This window comes from Mya arenaria, chromosome 1 (assembly GCF_026914265.1).
Source record: "Mya arenaria isolate MELC-2E11 chromosome 1, ASM2691426v1".
Classification (NCBI taxonomy): Eukaryota; Metazoa; Mollusca; class Bivalvia; order Myida; family Myidae; genus Mya; species Mya arenaria.
This window is the reverse complement of record NC_069122.1, coordinates 45,108,072-45,130,050: the sequence shown is the minus strand read 5'-3', so window position 1 is coordinate 45,130,050 and position 21,979 is coordinate 45,108,072. Positions and strand designations below refer to the sequence as shown.

Below are 21,979 nucleotides of genomic sequence, written 5' to 3'. Positions count from 1 at the left end.
TTTTCGTGAATACTACGGCTGCATTCTCCATCTTGGGAAAACAATGACAAGCCCTGTATTAAAAAAATAACGGATATTATTTTTGAAAGCACTTCATGAAATATACGAAACTGTCATCTTCATGTTTTTTTACTTTAACGTTTTGGCGGAACTGGAAAATGCTGGCCTACACAACAGCATATCGCCCATTGAAAGCCAGATGGGCTCAACAGCAGTTTTGGTCAAAATTGACTTTATGACATATTTCAACTAGTTTGGATGTTATCTTCATGCAAAATTAGTATTGTAGATATATTTGTATAAATAGGACATATTTTGTCATTTTATAAAAAGGACTCAACAGCAAACAGTGGAAAATTATGGGTCCATAAGGGCTCATAAACTACACAGATATGGCCAGAAGGACTCAACAGCATAACAATGTGCTGATAAGCCCTTCAAGTATGATACTGTCCAGGCAATGAAAACTAATTAGTAGAAACACCTATGTTGAAGCTGAAGTCAGACTTTATCTTGTTATGTGATACAGTGGTGTCTGTATTGTTCTTGTTGTGTAAAGATTAGCATGAAGTGATTACTGTAGTTCACAGGAATTTCAGTGTAAGCTGCATGTAGGATATGTAAAAGATACAACAAACTGTGAATATTAGAATAAACTATTACTGGTAAGTAAACTATATTTTCTATATTTTATAATGGACTGCCAAGTTATTAAGTTACTTATTTTTAGGAACATTTATAATGACTGCAACTTAGTTGATGCAACAGAGTGCTGATGAGACCTTTTGGCAACCAATTAAATCCTGCATGACATTACGATATCCATTTGTAAATAGGGGTATTTGAACAAAAAAATGCAAAGCAAAGTATTCAAAATATATAAAAAACAAAATATTGAAAAATGATTGCTACCCTTTCTGTATTTTTTTGCGCATAATTTTTCTGTTGAGCCATTCTGGCTTCCGCTAATTTATAAATTTGCTACAAGAACTTGACAAATTTGTCTAAAACAAATCAGGATCGAAGATTGCTAAAACACTAAAAGTTGTTTCTTTGCTATTAAGCTACCATCTTGTATGTAAATGTTTTTTTCTTCAGAATTCCTAATTATCAACAAAATGGACGCAGATCCAGAATGGTCGGATGAGGAGTTCTACGCAACACCACTTCCAGGCACAGATGGACTGCTACCATCGACACATAAATGTACTGAGCCAGAGAGACAATCTGAGAAGCTAGCTGAGCTTGAGCCGAATGAGAAGCCAACTGAGCCAGAGAGACCTATCGAGAAGCAAACTGAGCCAGAGAGATCGCCCAACAGTCCAACTCTGCCAGAGAGACCGCCATACAGGCCAGCTCAGCCAGAGAGACCTAATGAGAAGCCAGCTCAGCCAAAGAGTGAATCTTCCGATGACGATATCCCCTTGTGTCAAATTCAGAAACGGTTACAAAAGAAAAGAAAACGACAAGCTAAACAAGTATCCACTGAGTCTTCAGAATTGGACGACAGCGATCATGACAAAACTTACTTACCTTCAAATGAAAGCCTCTCGTGTGAGGATAGTGACACAACACCATTGATAAAAAGAAAATCAAAGTGGATGAGGAAAGAGGGAATGAGACTAGCACAGACACGTGACAATCGTAACAAGAATTCAAAGAAAATCAACAGACAAAACATTCACTCCAAAGAAAAACAAAGGGAGGCATCTGGTGATGAATTGCAAAGAGTTTTAAGAAAGAGTAGGACAGAACATAACGTCAATTCAATCTTGCAGAGGTTTGCTGAAAAAAGGTTGTCAAATCTGCTGGATAGTAATAGATTAGAAAGAAAAAGCATTAATCCTGACGGAAACTGTTATTTTAATGCCGTTCTTTCTCAAATTACTTCACAATTTTCAATGTATGAATTCAGATCGGAATTGTATAAACATCTGCTGGAAAATGAAGAACATTACAAAGGTTATATGGCAAATAGAAGCATGGATGAGCTTGACATATCAGAACAATATGTTGAAAAGGTTAACCAACTAAAATGAGAGGGTGTCTGGAATGTTGAGATGTCTGACATTTTGCCTCTTGCCACTGCAAACTTCTTGAACAAGAATATCACGATATACACTAGCAGACTGAACAATCCAATCATTCATGTTTCTCCAGATTTAAACCCTCGTGAGCCTACAGTGTTGGATGAGATTAAATTGTTATACCTGGCTGTACGCGGATTTGAACATTATGACGCATGTGTTCAAGGAGTGATTTTAAATAAGCACACTAGCAAATCAGGAGACACATCCACACCAGTCCAAGCCAATTCAAGTTCCTATGAACAGAATGCAAATACAATGCCTAAAACACCTTTAAAATCTTCAAAACCTACTGGCGCAGTAATAACACCAAGAAAAGGAGCGGAATATGTTTCTCCAAAGAAAGTTAAACTGACGAGAAAACGTACACCAAATACTGAACAGTGGAAAAAGTCCATAAGAAAAGATAACCGAAACACAGGCAAAGCCTATATATCCGCTGCAAACAAAAGAGTAATTGCGTCAAAATCGGTACACCTGCTAACTGCAACAACTGCAAAAACAAGTGCTTAGAAAATGTTCCTGAGGAAACGAGACTTAATATCTTTAACTACTACTATGATAAAGATATGACATTTGAACGCAAGCGTGACTTCATATGTCAACACATTGAGATCAGAGCAACTAGCAAGAGATATGGTCGCACATACAAGCATATTTCAAGACGTTACTTTTTACCAGTTGGAACACAGCGGATGAGAGTATGCAAACAATTTTTCCTGAGAACGTTATGCATTGGAGATAAATTGGTCAGGTGTACACTTCAAAAGAAACAACATGGAGCTTATAGTGGAACCGATCAACGAGGCAAACATACACCAGCCAATAAAACAGGCATTGATAGAACAGACTATATCAAAACACATATCGAATCATTTCCAGTGGTGGAGTCACATTATAAGAGAAAACAGACCCAGAGAAAGTTCCTTGAACAAGACCTTACAATCCGAAAAATGCATCAGCTATACAAAATCAAATGTCAAGAGGATGAAGTCCAGCCAGTTTCTGAGGGAATATACCGCAACATATTTTGCAAAGAGTACAATTTCTCATTCCACAAACCAAAGAAGGATGCTTGTCAAACGTGTCACACATATGACGAAAAGAAAAGAACAGGAATTTTATCTCCAGATGATGAATCCGAGCAAACTCCACATATGGAAAGAAAGGAAATATCTAGGCAAGAAAAGGAACGTGATAAGCAAAGGGCAAAGTCTAACAAATCTGTCTACGCTGCAACTTTCGATCTCGAAGCAGTACTTCCAACCCCGTGTTCTAATGTTAGTCAAGTATACTACAAAAGGAAGTAAAATACTTACAACCTAACATTTTACTCACTTGCTGATAGGAAAGGGACATGCTACGTATGGGATGAGACACACGGTCAGAGAGGATCATCAGAAATTGGTACCTGTGTCATGACCCATATAAACTCATTGCCGTCAACTGTGAATCATGTAATACTTTATTCTGACTGTTGCGCGGGCCAAAACCGGAATCAATTTTTGGCTTCGGGTTTATTGTACACAGTGTGTAACCACCCACACATCAAAGTAATTGAACAGAAGTTTCTAGAATCCGGTCACACCCAGATGGAGTGTGACTCCATGCACTCTGCAATCGAACATGCAAAGAAGCGCACATCGATTTTTTCACCGGATCAGTGGGACACTATTTTCCAGATGGCACGTCGTAACAACCCTTACACAGTAGTGCCCATGAGATTCGACAGCTTTTATGATCTGAAAGAGCACCCTAAAACAAACTATAAAAATTTCAAAACTGACACTGAAGGAGTTAAAGTGAATTGGTTGAAAATTAAAATTTTGAAAGTGTCTAAAGAAACCCCAGACCAGATCCTAGTAAAACATTACTTTGAAGAAACAGAGTTCAGATCAATCAATGTTGGTAAAACATCCAGAGGACGACAACCCGCAACCATCCAGAAATTGCCAATGAAATATAAAGAAAAAATCCAATCTCTGTAGCAAAGAAGAGGGATTTGTTGGACCTTTGCAAAAGTTTAGTAATACCTGAACAGTACTGGAGGTTCTATGAGATGTTGCCGACAAATGCAAAAGTTAAAGACCGCTTAGCCTGTCCAGATATTCTAGAGGATGAATCTGACACAGACATTGAGTAGATGACATTGACGTTGTATGTTGAATGTGATGTGTGTGATGTTTGATCAATTGTCAATGACTTAAATATAGATACAATATGTGAAGAAACGCAAATACAGTGAACTGCTCGAGTACAACGGTTTATGTTCTGATATGTATAACCTGTTGAGTCTTTTAGCTTTGCAAACGTAACATTGAAAATAATATTAATGTTAGAGCCAAAAGGACTCATTAACAAAACATACCAAATAAGGCATAATATCTTGCTTTGGAAAACTCAAATTTGTTGTGCAAATAAACTTGATGTATACTGATATATGTATGCATTTTCATGTGGATCTAAACATAAACAGATTTATAATACTCACTCAAATCTTTAATCGTCATTTACTCAAAACTATGAAATGTGTAGTTGAGCCCTTCTGGTTTTCAATGGGCGATATTCGCTATTTGAGATGTTCCATTCGATGAAAGATCAATACTTTGTGGTATCAAAGAAATGTATTGTGTTGTTGTTGTTTTTTAATTGAGAAAGAGATTTTCAATTCCATGATTGAAAGATGGTTTTCGTAATTTCTTCCTAAATATACCGACACAGGAATTGTGCTGACGTTTCAAGGCGGTTATCCTCACATGAATGGGTAACAGTATGTTCATTTTCCATGTAATGTTTATTTTATGCTTTCTGTTGTTTTTTTATTAGAGAAAGAAAATTGTAGTCCATTGTTTCAAACAATGAATTTTCTTTTATATTTTCACTATTTCGGAATGTTAGCCCGCATCAGACGTCAGAGCAAACCGAGCTATCACACAATTTCAACGATTAAATATTCCGAAATGAGGTTACTTTTGCATACAATTTAGCGCGCTTTCCTATAAAACAATCTACAATTAACTCCTTTTAAGGCATTAAATAAAAGAAGAAAAAAAACATTTTTCAGTACAAAAAATACAATATATTTCACATTGTAAACACCGAAAGTAAATATTTCACTCGTGACTTGTGTTTGGTGTTCAATCGGTAGAATAATAGTATAACTATAATCGTCTACTGAAACAATTATCTTCTATGTTGTCTTGAAAGATTGTGTGCCTCTCGTTTTTTTGTATGTTCACTAAGTTGTATGTTGCCCGTGTGCCTCTGAACAAGATTACAGTTCAATGTGCATGTCTACTGGGCTTTTCGCTGTAGTTTACCTTGTATTATCAAAACAAGTTTTCGTAGAACAACGCGCTCGACTGCACGTCGCTTTGTTTAAACAGTACAGTACACATTGATTACAGTACTCACCTCCAAAAGTTGTATTCTTCGTTATAAATAGGTTCAAAAGATCTGGATATCTTTGAAGGAAATGCATACTTATCTCACATAACCGTGTAAAGAATCAAGTTAAAGAGCAAACAGTATATACAATTCAAGTTATGATCACAAATTGATGGCAAATTTTAAACACACTTCATAAGTCAATCAAGGGTCATAATTTGTATTTCGGATAAAATGAAGTTATGTAACCTAATTGTGTGATGTCCCTGAACAACTGTGTGAGTTATGAAGTCCTTTGAATAAAGGGTATTTGAGATCTGAGTTAAAACCCCAAGTTGCACTGAAGCTTAAGCCAAAGTTTCCAAGTCGATCAAGGGCCATTTTTTGTATTTAAGATAATGTAGAATTATGTTATAGTCGTGAACAGTTGTGTGAAGTATGAAGTCAATTGAATAAAGAATATGGTCGTTAAAAGTGAAATTCCTAACTATAACTTTGAACCAGTAACACAATGTGCCCTAAAACTCAATCAGGGGCCAAACTTTGTATTAATGATAATACGGAGATTTCTAACCTTATAGTGTCATGGTTCTGAACAACTTTGTAAATTATGAAGTGAATTGAATGAAATATATTGGTGATATAGGTGAACAATCCAACTTAACAGGACGCCAACGCCGGGCGAGTAGTATAGCCCTCATAACTCTTCGATTGGTCGAGATCACAAACAAAAACGGCAACAGTAACATCTAAGTAAAACATTTATGAAAAGATGCCTATACTATTTACAATAAATATGTTGTTATATTGAAGTGAAGAAAAAACAACAAATTAGTTTGTAACAATTTATTTATATGGACATTGAGACAAATATAAACTAATACGTGTAATATTAATAAACAAAAAGAGAATGGTTAACTCCTTTCATATCAAATTAACGTCCAGGTTAAGACATTTTCTATATTTTTTTTGCCAACTTTAAAGCAGCACTCTCACAGATTTAACGTTTAAACAACTTTTATTTTATTTTTTTGTCTTGGAACGAGCCAATTTTTGCGAAAGTCCATGGAAACCAGTTATATAAGACTGCTGACAAAAATCAGATCACAGAGTTTATATTTAATTTCAAAAATTGATGTTTTATGCATTTTTCGTAAACCGTTAGTAACGGTTTAAGCCATAAAACATTAATTTTCGAACGGAAATATGAAAATCTACGATCTGTTTTTTTTTTGTCAGCAATCTTATATCATTGGCTTGCAGATATTTACGCAAAACTTTGCTCTTTCCAAGACAAAAAATAAAAAAAAAGTTGTTAAAATGGTATATCTGTGAGAGTGCAGCTTTAAATGCAAACAAAACAACAGCAATACACGGATTTCTTTAAACTTCAACGATATTTTCAAATTACAAAAGCAATAACTTCACAGGTCACTTCAATCGAAAAATGTGTTCATCTCCCGTTTCAACTAAAAGCAGTGGATCAGTCGTAAAACCTCATTTGAATACAATGCTTAATACAACCATCAATTAAGGTTTCAATTGTAAAAGCAATGAATGAATGTATCATGAGTAGCAATAGCAATAGTGCCTGTTGGCATAGAAACAGTGTTGGCATAGAAACAGTGTTGGCATAGAAACAGTGTTGGCATAGAAACAGTGTTGGCACAGAATCACTGGGGACTTCTTATTAAAGCATGAATCGTACGATTGCTTTTGCGAGTAGTTTAGCCAAAGTTGGTTGTGCTGTTTGTGGAGTTTTGTGCTGTTCTTCTATGTTTCTTGTTTGTGATTTTGTGTTCTATGTCTTTGGCGTTTGCTCAGTGCCACTAAACCGGGTTTATGTTTAAACTTTTTGCTACTGAGCTAAATATTGATTTTGCAATATAAAAAATCAATACATTTCTTTATATTAATTAGCATTCAGCTTAATTTCATGATCAAAGAAGTACATAAATTCACCACATGTACCCGTTCACAAAAAGTAGCACTATAGAAATTATATAGTTTTACGTTTTTCTATTTAATATAACTCTTTCAACAGGTACCCGGAAAATGACGTCATCCCATTACCTCGGACTTCACCAACAGTCCCAAGCGGAAACATCAAAGTCACATATATCCTGTCACCTCTTCGCAGTCTCAAAATCGTGGTGCCACCGCCTTGATGCTGTATCTCCCCTTTCAAATCATCACATATCACTTTAAACGCAGGCGCGTTGTTTTTATAGATGGCCAGATGCAGAAAGTTGCGTGCAGCACAGACGGCATTGAGTGCAAACATGTAGGTACCAGCCACAGGAGCAGTATAGATCCCAGTTTGTTTATCGTAGGCCCCGCCTATGTCTGTCACAACGTCATCAAACTTAAGAGGCATTTTGGTTTCTACTTCTTGTGGTTTATCCAAGGTCACGTGGAAGCCGGACTCACCACCATCTAGGAAGACAAGAATAATGGCCGCTATATGTAAGTTATGGATGGATAGGTTATTAATGACATCACAAACACTTGCAGTATTGTACATTTTTCGAAATTTTATTTTTTTTCTAAAATTAATTAACTACCGTTCAAATGACACATTCACTTACCAAATGAAAAATAACTTTATCATTTCAAAAAATGTTTAAAAAATCATTTTACATTTCTTCTCATCGTCAGCCAACATCATCTATCTGTACTATTTATAGAATACAAGACAAGGACATGAGATTTGCGTATTCGGATAAAATGGCCCTCTTTCTTTTTTATTAATACAATGAATTATTACCAAACTCCGAGTGATTTAAGAACGAATGATTTGCTGGAAAAAAAAATTATATCACTACGCATGAACATTTCCATGATGTTAAGATATAATTAAATTTAAACATTTAATGTGAAGGAAAAAAAGGCATTTCAAATCCAAATTAAAGCTGCAATAGGAATAAAAAAAAAACAGCGCATGCGCACCTGACAATTCTACATTTCTATACTATATATATTTTATATTTTATAGTTTATTTACGTCCCATCAATGTACATCAAATATACAGTTTATATCACTAATAAATATCCACGAGTACATTGCCACTCAGATTAGAGTAATAGGAGACTTAATACAATATTTAAAAAACTAAAATGTTTTTATGTCACAAATGTTAACATAATGAAACGAATACATAAAACTTATCACTAAACCTTAAGAACAATTAATGAAACTGTTTTTGTAACCTAAAAGTCTTTAAAAGTTTATGGATATTTAAAATAAAAAAAAAACATATTACGTATCGTATCATTTCCATATTAAAAGGTAGTACCTGTACAGTTAAAAAGGAATATAAAACAGATAAGGATATACGATCCATTAATGGCACACACATTTCTAATTTAGTTGTAAAATAATATTCCTTTTAAGTTTAAACATATTTAGGCAGGATTTGGCAGTATATTTTACAATTCACTCATCAGATAAGAGGAAGCAAAGCTTTTCAGTATCATTATATGAGTTACTACAACACTAACTATCACGTGATAAATCACGTGATAAAACTGGTTTGATCTTTGTTGTAGACCCAGCATGCAGTCCTCTTGTTTTTACTTTTGTCGCATTGCTGAACTTTTGGGAAAATAAAATAAATAAGTGCAAGTCGATATTGCCCGGAATCACGTATCAAGTTTCTGTTTACATATGCCATATTAGCAGACAGGCAGACAGACAGAAATATTTATTACCGTAAACATGTTATATAATAGGGTTATGTTGACAAAAAATAATAAATATAAGCATACTGTATACATAAATTATAGTCAGTATGGTCACAATGATACATGGCATAAATACAAGGAAAGGAAAAGGAAAGAAGTAAGTTAAATTAAAGAACATACAAGAAGATATCAAAAAAGAAAGAAAAATGAGAGCTACATATCGAAATCAAACCACGTGATGTGTACACCGTTCGATTAGGTATGCAGGATTATGGAGTATTGCTTCATTTGGACCAAGATAATTATGGCAATTATTTGATGTTTTTTTTATTTTCTCAACTTTTTTTTCATCTGAAACACTAGCTAAAACTTCAATTCGCATATATAATCTGGACACTACGATATTTTCTACGAACGACTTATTCTTTTTCGAAATGGGCCCAAAGGTTAATTTAATTTTGTTTTTAACAATTTATCTTTTTTTTATTCTTAATCTGAAATAGTAAATTTAATCTTGCTCTGTTCTTGGATCTATGATTATTGCGACTGTTTGGTCGATTTATCTTGGGTCTGTTTATTTTTAAGCAAAACAAAATATAAAAAAAATCAGATTTCATACAAACACCGTTCAGTGACTAGTAACATGAACACTGATTAAGTAATTACTAACAAAGCATGCTTTCTATATATGATTAGAAGGGTTACATAATATTTACAATTCAAAAATAAAAACACTATTTACTATCTACTTTTTGTTTAAGAACAGAAATAGACAACGAAAATTAAATATAAAACAATACAGCTCACCTAGCAGGGCTCCTAGATTACATTACAAAGGAATTTTATACGAGTTAAATAAACCTACACGAATATCAAAAACTACTATATGTATATACTTGTCAATATCAAATATATATTTATATTAAAAAATGTCTATCTTGTGGTCGACTTAATTTTACAAAAAAGACGATTTACCATTTACTCTGCCTGCACAATAATTCGAGAACAGTTTTACTATGATAATCAAACTTCATTGATAGGTTCCCCTTGACCAGTAGATGACCCGTAGTGGTTTTTGGGCCATTAATTCAGGTGAGGAACACAGTCAACAGTCTTAAGAACACTTTGTCCGCACAATAACTCTAGAAAAGTTTGATCTAGGACCATCAAACTTCACTGGTAGGTTGTCGGTGACCAGAAGATGACCCTTATTGGTGTTGGTATCAGAAGGTCAAAGGTTACTGTAATCGGTTTTATGAAAACTTTATCTGCACAGTTACTCGAAAACTCTTTGACTAAAAAACCCATAAAACTTTACTGATAGTTTGCAATTGACCATTAGATGAAGCCTTTTGTTTTGTGGTGTGTAGGATCAATGTCACTTTCAACAGTCTTATGTTTACTTTGTCACAATACCACAAGAACGGTCTGACTTAGGACCATGAAACTTTACAGAGTGGTTGCCCTTTACCAGTAGATGAACCCTATTGTTTTGGGCTTTGCATGTCAAAGGTCAAGGCCTCAATCAACAGTCTTATTAAATCTGTGTCTGCATAATAACTTAACAACGGTTGATCTAGGACCACCAGAATTCAGTGGTTTGCCATACACAAGTAAATGAACCAATTGATTAGGGGGTCAGTAGGTCAAAGGTCACGGTTGACAGTCTTATGGAACATTATCCACACAATAACTCAGAAACGGTTTGAAATACGACCATAAAGACTTTAGTGGTAGGTTGCCATTTAACAGCAGATGACCCCAATCAAATTACAGGTCATTAGAACAAAAGTAAACCATCTGTGTATTTTTCTTAAAACACCTTCGGTTCAACACCTTCCACATGTTTCTGACAATGCGTCGCTCAGGGGCTTTATATTTGGCATATATAGTTTGTTTGTTTGTGTAATAAAGACCAAGAGCTGCCACAGAGACAGCGCGTCCGACTATTACGCCGCTTTGAAGTTTAAGGATTGCAAAGTTTGGTGCATGCAAGCATGTAAAATAAGCTATACTTGCAAAACTTTGACCAGAATTTCTTTGTCAAATAATAAAGGGGAAACTTTTTTTATTATATGCAAAATAGAGCTATACTTGATTGTTTAAGGTTTCAATGCAATAAATCAAGTATTTGCTGATATATATGTGCTTACATGCAAACCCTTAACCAGAATTTCTCAATCGAATACTAAAGGTGAAAAAAGATATATGCAAGATATTAGATATAACAGATATCTTACTTCATTTATTAAGAAAGTTGGATGGTAAAAAGCCCCTGTATACAGTTTGAATGCAAAAAATGTAGTTAATGAGGCATTCACCTATATGTTCTTACATGCAAAACCTTACCCAGAATTTCTAAATCATATAGCAAAGGGCATTTTTTTGCATTATATGCAAGATCATGTTATCTAACTTGATGAATTAAGTAGGTTGGATAGCTGGTAACACATGTCTTAAGTTACAATGCAATACATGATGTAATTGCTGAGCTTTATCCAGAATTTCTAGGTCGAACAGTAGGGCTACAATTTGAATTTTATGCTAAATGAGTTATCTTACTTGGTAAATTAAGTGGGTTGGATTGAGAACCTTTTTATAATGTCTCAATATTATTAGGGAGGAAATTAAGGAACACGTATCTAAAGATTCAATACAATATATGATGTATTTGCTGGGATACTGACTCAAATGTGCTTACATGCAAACCTTAATCAAGGTGTGACGTCGATGCCGACGCCAACAATAGGGTGAGTAGTATATCACTCTTTATTATTTGAATTGTCGATCTTAAAACATTGGAATAAAGAAGTCAATCTACCTAGAATGTAGCAAAAGAGTCGTTGCGAAAGAATGCTTTAACAAACGATAAAAAAGGAACACCCTTTTTATACTTTTCTATCATTAAATATCTTGCATACATATATCCCATGTTTATTTTATTTATTTTTAATTAAAAATTGATTATTTTTCAAATGTCAAAATGACATTAAAACAACAAGAAAAAAAATCACCGATGTGTTCCAACAAGTGTCGGAATATTCCGGAAAATACCGGAATTTCCAAGAAAATACCGAAGTATTCCGGAAAATATATGAATATTCTGCAAAGTACCAAATTTTACAGATAAGATATTAAGTTTACCATAAGGTCCACTAGAGAGCACGTATGGGCGTTTCTGTAGGGACACTGGTCCTCCGTAAACTAAAAAGAAATATGAAACTGTTTGTACATCTACAAATTTTCATGTAGTTTAATTTAAACTTTCGTTGACAGTAATGGTAGACTGATCAACACCTCTTAGGTTCAGAAAATACTTAAAAAATATATTCTATGAATTCATTGCACACTACTGTAAAGTTGAAAAAAACATGTACAGATTGACACGTGTTCTGATATGTGATCATAAAAAAATACAACTCCTTCATATATGATCAATATAACAATACTGTTAATATATTGTTTTGTAGTAAATTAAAAACTTCAAATTAAACGAATCTCTATAAAGACGAGAACAAAAAGTACTAGCAAATGATTTTTACCGCAATTCTTTCATACATTCATTTCAAATTGAATGGTATGTATTTTTTGGGGGAATTGTATGATCCTTACCGACATTACTCTCCACACTTTGGTATTGACGCAGTTTGTCTTCCAACTCCTTGACCTTGGACCTTAGCTTCAAGGTTTCCCTTTCGCATATTTCTGGAAACTGATACGACCAATTTATGTGGCATTCAACACTAAATAGTGCCATAGCAGTTATTACACCGAAGAAAATTAGTTCCATTATTGGTGAGTCGGAGATTGATCTGAAAATAGACACGTAAAACTATTCCAATCTGGCAGACGAAGATCAAATACTGGGTTCAATTTCCGATGAATGGTAATATTATTTATTATAGGTATATAAGCTTATTTTAATATCAACAACAATCGTGTCGAAAGTTTGGATTATTCCATTATTACTTATATTAAATTAGCCCGATTATTATAAAAACCATTGTAACAACAAAAAACTGTAAAGAAGAAAAATAGTTTCCTTCTTGATTCGGATATGCTGAAGGATATTGCGAAGCAAAACCAGGGTGAGGAATCACGTGACTTCAACGGGGTTCTCACATGTGTCACCACGGTTCAAAACCGATGTAAACAAGCAAGAAAGTGACAGTTATTTCTAAATAACTTTTTTGAGATAAGAAAGATAAGAACACAATTCTTAGCCTATAAAAGACTATGCTATTTTCTCCTTCTACAAGTGGGAAATATTTTGGATTTGCTTGTATTTTAACGATGGAATCCTTGGCCAAAATTTCGATTCGACGGGATTTTGTAGAACGATGCAACGCTGTCTGCGCCGTGAGTCTTTGTTTTGTATACATTTCTTAGTAATTAGTAATATTTAAGAACTCATACATGTGTTTAAATGTCATTATATGCTTATTTTATTTAATAAGTAGTTTGAACTACTCTCTCAACTGTGACGATAATGCATTCAACATTGAACTATTATTCCAAATGATATTTCTTTCATGAAATGAATGTATATCCATCCATTTGATCGGTTTTAAAATGTTAAATTGATGTTTTAGGTTGGCCGTTATGGTGATACGTCCAAATTATCCATTTTCCCTCTGTAAGAGACGGGGTCAACCCTCATATGTTTCACCAAATGTTTACAAAAGATGGATAAATTCAATTGATGCAGTGATGAGTACATTCAAATGGAAGACAAGATATACTCCAGCTGACTCCGTTCCATGTACATCCCCTGGTTAAAGAAAGTCAACAGTCAAGAAGTGATTGAACTACGTTTTAATGTACAATTAATCATTAAACTATTGAATAGAAGTACTAGTGAATACATGTGTTGCTGGTTGGATCCATTTTATTTGTATATGACGTCATTATAAACGACTTATTTTTTTTTCATGATATAAGACACACCCTTTGAGTGAAATGATTCAAAACGTCGCGCTCATAATGTAAAAATTCAACCCTTTTAAGTTGTATGTGGATGTAGTGGATGCAATAACAATTTCTTTGATATATGTTTGCATATTACATAAGTAAAGTCATGTTGTTGTTTACATAAATATAATCATATACCATTGTTGTTTGGCATGGCCTTCGTACAACTTTGAATACATTATACATCGGAAATGTGTACAAAAATGAAAAAACTGTCTGAGTTTTTAAAATAGGTGTAGTTTTTTTCAAAAAGGAAACGTATTTAGGGCACTTAATTTTATCAGAATTTGAGTTACAAAGTGAGTTACAAAATAACCTGTTGTTGTTAAAAGATAACTGTTAAAGATAGAACGTTTTTCACATAAATATTAGTGTAAATGCAAATAAAACAAAGGTAATAATTTTAAAAAATGACTGAAACATTAGGCGAAATTTCATATTTTTGTATCAAGGACTTGAGTTAGAAATTGTGAATAAATTCACTTATCTAGTAGGAATAGTATTCAGCACTGGTGGGTCATTTAGCACAATGTTTGACTCTTGGTCAGGACAAGCTGTGAAGACTTTTTTACAAGCCTTATTCTGACCTAGTTAAATTTCCTGGTATAGCAACATGCCATTATTTATCTTTGTTTGATAAATACATATATCTTGTTTTAAACTATGGTTACGAAGTTTTGGGTCTACAAGATAGCATTAAGTTAGAAAGAGCTTATTCCAAGTAAAGAATTACTGGGTTTTAGAACCCAAACTGAGAACAATTTTGTGTATAGAGAACTTGGTAGAATACCATTACTAATTATAGGATTTGTAAATGTGATTAATTATTTGTTAAAGATTTCACAATGTGATGATATTAAATATGTAAAAGCTGCACTCTTACAGATAAACCGCTTTTACAATTTGTTTTTTATTTTTTGTCTTAGATAGAGTAAATTTTTGCGTAAATATCTGAAAAACCAATGATAAAAAATTACTGAAAAAAGTACAGATCGCAGAGATTCATATTTCCGTTCTAAAGTTGATGTTAAATCGCTCAACGGTTTAAGAAAAATGCATAAAACATCAATTTTTGAACTTAAATATAAAATCTGCGATCTATTTTTTGACAGCAGTCTAAAATAACTGGTTTCCATGCATTTTCCAAAAAATGGCTCGTTCGAAGACAAAAAATAAAAAAGTTGTCAAAAGGTTCAATCTGTGAGAGTGCAAAAGCTGTATTAAGAAAATCGTATAGAGATTTAGAAAAATTGCCAAATTGTTAGTCACGGGCAAATGTTATTATAGATATATTAAAGTCACTAGGATTTTATGCTGCATGGTTATTTCAAAGTGTTGGTGATTTTAATATATATTTATATGTGAACTGAAACAGAGACTAAAATGTATATGTATAAAAATGGTTTGCTGAATTTATTATTTCATCTAGAGCCAAAACGCTTGTATTGTTCGCAGACTGTAAGTTACAGCCATTTTTGTGTGCTGTTAATGTAGTTAAATTTAGGAAAGCATTGACGTGCGAAATTGAGGCCGGTAGATGGCACAAACCTACTCCTATATCTGAATATGAAAGGAAATGTCAAGTTTGCCATAAAATAGAAGATGAATTTCATTACTTGTTTGAATGTATTTTATTTAGTTATTTAAGAAGACATTACATACATAAATACTATTTAAATAGACCAAATATTACCAAATTTGTTCAACTCTTACTAATACCAATAAGACTATTCAAAGGCAATTAGCAATGTTTATCCACAAAACGTTTTAATTGAGAGTCCCTGTTGTATTTATAATGATGTTAAATAACTCATTTAAATAATATGTGTAACCACTGTCACCTCACTATGGTTATATTATATTTTATGTGTACTGTCTATGTTGAATTTGTGTTTCGAAAGTACCTTGTTAGTAAAGATAAGTACACGTGTATTAATATGTATTGTGACCTACGATCGATTGATAGAAGTGCATTTAATTATATATATTATGAATAACATTGATGTATGTTCATGCGCCTATGGCCTTTATGCATTTGAATAAACTATGAAACTTACTTATCACAACTCGAGGCTTGTGATTCCACCTAAGGTGTGTGGTTGATGATAATTTCTTCTATGGCGTTAAAGCTATAAATTTCTCTCTCTCTCTCTCTCTCTCCCCCCCCCCCCCCCCCCTCTCCCCAAATAAGTAGATTCAAATATTTGGCCACGCTGGACATCCTTATCGTGCTCATGGCTGTAATGTTGTGAGCATAGAAGCTCCGCCTCTATATGCAAATCAGTAACCGCCCTGCTAAGGCACCAAGGTGGAACCCCTAGAAGTATCAGAGAGGCAGTACGATTCAGACTATTGATGTACTCACATGTTATACACTTGTAGAATAAATGAAGTAAAATTTTAAGTGTCTTTATTACCTACCTACATTGAAACACAACAATGGCTACAGATAAAAAAAATTGTCATCACATACTTGCCTCCCTTGTTGAAGACCGTCGTCTGCAGCACAATGGAAACATTGTCATGTGGTATTATTTGAAAAGTGAAAACTTTGTTACCTTGTTTCCGAATAACACGCTAGGTTCGGGTTGGGATGAATTTTTTACACGAAAGGCCATGCAACATCCAAATTATCATCTTACGAGGGAAGGTCATTTTTATGGTAGTCAATTTCTTTCTCAGTGCTTCTTATTTTTTCCTGATTTCTTATGGATAAAGATATTTTGACCATTTTCGAAGCATGGGATTTAACCGGAGCGTGAGCAGTTTTATGATTAACCTTTATGAATGGCGATTTTGTTATTGAATTTGTACTGTTATTTTGTTGTGTTTTGGCTGTTGAATTTCTTTTACTCGTACATGAGACGTGTTTGGCTGAAATGTTAATTTTGCCTTCCATTTTAGTGTATCTTACCTTATTCATTTAATTTATCCATCTTTGTAAACATTTGGTGAAACTTGAATTTGGAAGACTCCTTTTGATGGAATTCAGGCAACATAAACTGAACATAAATTGAACATTTTCAAATCGATCAAGTTGGTGTAAATTCATACCATGAATAAGAGTTTTAGGTTGTATACATTCTCGTCACAAATGAGAGGGCAATACAAACAATAAAATAGAATAAACTGAGCATGTTATGACAAGTTGTTAAGCATACCGATTTAACATAGTCAGCTTGATTTAGAAGAGAAAAAGTTCACGTTAACTACAGCACATAAAACATTTACGTTTACAACAGCACTTGAAAATTTGATATTTATTGAAAATACTTAAATAACATTTAAGGAACAATTCGTTTTATGAAAGTAATGAGCAAAACTAACTTTTTTACGCATGTCTGACTTCTTAACTATTACAAATGAATAAAAAATATGTACAAAACAATAAATCACGGCGCACACAGCGTAGCATCATTCTACAAAACTCCGTCGAGTTGAAATTTTGGCCAAGGATTGCATCGTTAAAATAGAGGCAAATCTAAAATATTTTATAAGTGTAGAAGCATAAAATATCATAGTCTTTTATAGACTAAGAAATATTTTCCTATCTTTTCTGTAAAAAAAAAAGTTATTTAGGAATTACTGTCTCTTTCATGCTTGTATACATCGGTTTTGAACCGTGGTGACACATGTGAGAACCCCATTGAAGTCACGTGATTCCTCACCCTGAATACGGCGATTACTGCTCAAAAAATGTATATCCTTTTCGATTCGTAATGATATTATTATTCTTAATATTTTAAATCAACTAGGTAATAATACAGCAAATATTCTAAGGAAAAAAATCATCCCGAATGGGAAGTACGGTTTTGCTGAAATAAAATGGGTAGCAATAGGGTCATTATTGCGCCGAAGAAATCGTTTACATTTCCGATACTGCGTACAGCAGTTCTCTTTAACGAAGTCACAATGAGTATGAAGTTTGAAGTCAATATTTCAAAAAGCATATGGAGTTATGGAGAAAAGAGGATTTGTCTCAGTAAAAAATTAAGTATAAAAACAATGAAAGGACTGTACCTTTAATAAATACCTTACACAAAACAATGTTACTTTCACACAACACTTCTCCGCAACACACTCAAAACGTGTTGTAGATTAAAGTAATAACATCAAAAACATTTGGAGTCATGGAGAAAAGTACACTTGTCCCGGCAAAAAATAATTATGAAAATAAAACAAAAGAGCAATTACTCTTTGTCCATATCTTCTCCGCAATAAAGACAATATGTGTATGAATTATGAAGTCAATTAAACAAAAAAAATATGACGTTATGGAGAAAAGTAGACTCGTCTCAGTAATAAAAATAACTATAAAAATATCAAAGGGCAATAACTTTTAAAATACAAAACACACAATAATGTTTCTTTTGCACAGCACTACTCCTCAATACAATCAATTTGTGAATGAAGTTTGAAGTCCATACCACACACTTATATATGAAGTTATTGAGAAAAGTAGACTTGTCTCAGTAATAAAAATAACTATAAAAATATCAAAGGGCAATAACTTTTAAAATACAAAACACACAATAATGTTTCTTTTGCACAGCACTACTCCTCAATACAATCAATTTGTGAATGAAGTTTGAAGTCCATACCACACACTTATATATGAAGTTATTGAGAAAAGTAGAGTTGTTTCAGTAAAAATTAAGTATAAAATAATAAAATGACGATTACTCTAGAAATATCTTACACAAAAGTATGTTTCTTTTGTACAACACTTCTCCTCAACAAAGTTAGCATGTGTATGAAATTTGAAGTTCCAAAAACACCTCAAAACATATTTTTTGATGGCAAATTGTAGACTTCTCCGGATGTCCAAGAACGGACGGATTGACGGACGGACGGGACTAGGTTATTCCTATATAGCCGTCCCCCAAGCGGTAATGGTATAAATTGTTTTAACTAGAAGTCAACAGAAAGAGTGACTACCCCAAGCGCCGCCTTGACATAGAATGTCATATATTGACTCAGTTAATATCAAAATAAAAATTATAACGGACGTTTTTAGACTATATCAAGGTAAGTTATTCTTATATGCAACACGAACAAGTTTAAATGTGGAATATATTCAAAGTTATGAACTAATGTTTTAAGGGCACACGACCCAAAAAATTGTATTAAATGGGATCAATAAAAATGTGTTCAAAATAAATGCTAGGCTCTACGACCCAACATGGTGATAATGGGTATGGATTATGAGACTGATACTCTCTCTAGATCAGTCGCCAATTGATGAATTTCCCCTTGGCGTCGTAAAATAAACGTACGCACCCCGTTAATCGGATTTATTCAGTGGTGGTTATTACAAGTGCAACACTTTCTTTTCCCACTGAAAGGCTTAATCGACAACTAACTATGACTTCTCTTTGACATATAGGCAATGCTCTAAAAGGACCATAGAACAAATAACGTAACGAGGTGACGTTTACAGTTGCAAAACCTTACGTTATCAGCTAAATTGGCGATGGACCAATTAACCCCGAACGGCGGTTGAGTTGGGGTGATGTTAACGACATTCTCGCCATGGAACATATTTAATTTATGACTTTAGGATTCTAATAAAAGACCAAAGCACATGGACGATGGCAAATAAAAACTCCAGATTCCGGGTTGTTGTTCCAAATTGGTACGGCCTGGAGAAAATTGATTATTAAAGCCGCCTGTTTATCAAATAAATTTAAAAACTGTTAATTATTGATAAACATTAATATACTTTCTCATCTTGGTGGATAGTCTATTGCAAAGGTCGATGTAATCTGTGCGTGGGTGATAGGCCATTTTTACAACCGGTTTTAAACTTTTACAAAGTTGACAAAACAATAAACAAAAGGCATTTCCTACTGCAAGACAAAACCACTGATTCTTGCATAATCTGCAGTAGTAGGGGAAACAAGAGTACCATAGAATATGGTCATCATTGCAAGAAGGTGTGATATTAAATAGCCATGTTAAGTCTATTGTTAAAGTGAAAAGCTTTACAAACATCTCAATTGTCTTTGACAGCGTCTTTATGATGCTTTCAGTAGTAAATGCAATGGTTTTATTGTTAGTTATTGCTTAAATATTGCAAAAATAATAGTTGTTTAGTTTACCTGTGCCTATCCGTAAGGCAATTGAAGCGATCAGTCCATGATTCCCTCCATGGTTACCGCTATAAGTTGACAGACATATTATACCATCTGTCTCGTCTTTGTTCTTGGCCATAAACAGAACATGCCAAATGTCGTATTCACATAGACGTTATAGTCACGAGAATATTAATGTGGCCAACTAGACTGAACAAGATAGGATTTGCTAAAATGCTTGAATTTAAAATGTAATTATTTTCATATTAAATCGCAAAACAGTTTTCTGATGAAAAGAGACATTAAATTATTTCTCATTTGAAAATGAACGTATTCAGTAGTAAAATCCAATTTATGGACGTAGATAGCGAAACATTTATTTTCGATTAATTCATAGAACAACTGCACTCAACTCTTTGTCAATAACTTCATGAAACCGCTTACAGTCAGAAATTTGTATCAATGTAATTGAACCAATCTGAATGAGCGATAAAAATTATTTTTTGAAAAATTTTTGGTCTACGTATGCAATATATAAAACATTTGTAAAACCATTAATAAAATGATATAGTGATAATTAAGTATGTTAGTAAGTTACTTCGCAAGAGAGGATATTGTCTACGCTCGAATATCCTCAAATGATCGCCGGTATGATTTACATTAAATCATTGAGAAATCCTCCGACGAAAATATCCTCCACATTTACATTGAGTCATTAATTGCTTTAACTATATAAATTAGAAGCTCGCGCATGCGCACCGGCTTGTATAAAGGCATTCAATATGCACTGCGCTAAACACTAAATCGTAAGTATTTATTTTGGTGTTCTGCGCCAAGCCTGCTGATTCCATTGTCTAGAAGAATAAAACTTATCATAACTTAGCTGAGCGACTACACAATTAGCAAGAAATATATATATATATAAAGTGGATGAATGCATTAAGAAACCAGCTGTATTTATATATAAACGAAAACGATGATAATTCTAAAGTCTACTTGAAAATAAATAAATATAATTACCATATAATTTGTATCGAATGTAACTACCCAATTTGAAATTCAAAAAACGAACAGTGTCTACCTAAGTCATTGTCATCCGTTCCTATAATAGGTTTATATAAACAAATTAATACAATTATTTAATTTAAAAAAAAAAAGATTTCTTGTTTGCAACGAGATTCCCTTAACTCATAACTAATTCGTTTTACTTAGACATAGGGTTATTAATATTTACATGAAGCTTCTTGCCAATTATAACAAAGAATGTTTGATCGCATTTCGCAATTTGCCGCATAATTTTATTTTTGATTGGTAAATAATAAATCGTCGCAAGTTGATAGACGATGCTGTTAACATATTCATTGGAGTTGAAATTGTTAGGTAAGATAGGAAAGGATGAATTGCAATTGAAACTTATCGATTTTTGAATTAGCATGTAGTAATATTATTGTTACTCTTGACAAAGAAGGATTCAATAAGTATTGTTAAAGTGGCTGGGGAAGGTCAACAGTTAAAATGTTTGTGAAAAGTTCATGTTAATTTAGTATTGAGGAACAATATTTTTTCAGGAGTAGAACATACATCCTTTGCAACATGTTTTGTGGTAAAAAGGAGTTGGGCAAATTCTACGAAACTTTCTAGAACATACTCCAGTACATTTCTTGTTCTGGCACGACTCAACTTCACTTTTTAAATCATATATGAGATATAAGATTTTAACAAAAAACATACTAATTTAAACCATAATACGTTGTAAAGTGGTAGAATGAGCTACAT

At 33.3% G+C, this 21,979-nt stretch overlaps 1 protein-coding gene across 1 annotated transcript in view; it reads right to left on the bottom strand.

Moving 5' to 3' along the window:
• Positions 1 to 6,305: 6,305 nt before the first annotated feature.
• LOC128234405 (collagen alpha-1(VIII) chain-like) overlaps positions 6,306 to 21,979 on the bottom strand; it is a 35,621-nt gene continuing 19,947 nt past the window's right edge. The window contains exons 2-4 of the mRNA XM_052948665.1: positions 12,771 to 12,970; positions 12,303 to 12,362; positions 6,306 to 7,910 (exon numbers count right to left, since the gene is read on the bottom strand). Coding sequence (XP_052804625.1) covers positions 7,498 to 7,910; positions 12,303 to 12,362; positions 12,771 to 12,948 — 651 coding nt within the window. The 5' untranslated portion in view covers positions 12,949 to 12,970 and the 3' untranslated portion in view covers positions 6,306 to 7,497. The remainder of the gene's footprint in view (positions 7,911 to 12,302; positions 12,363 to 12,770; positions 12,971 to 21,979) is intronic.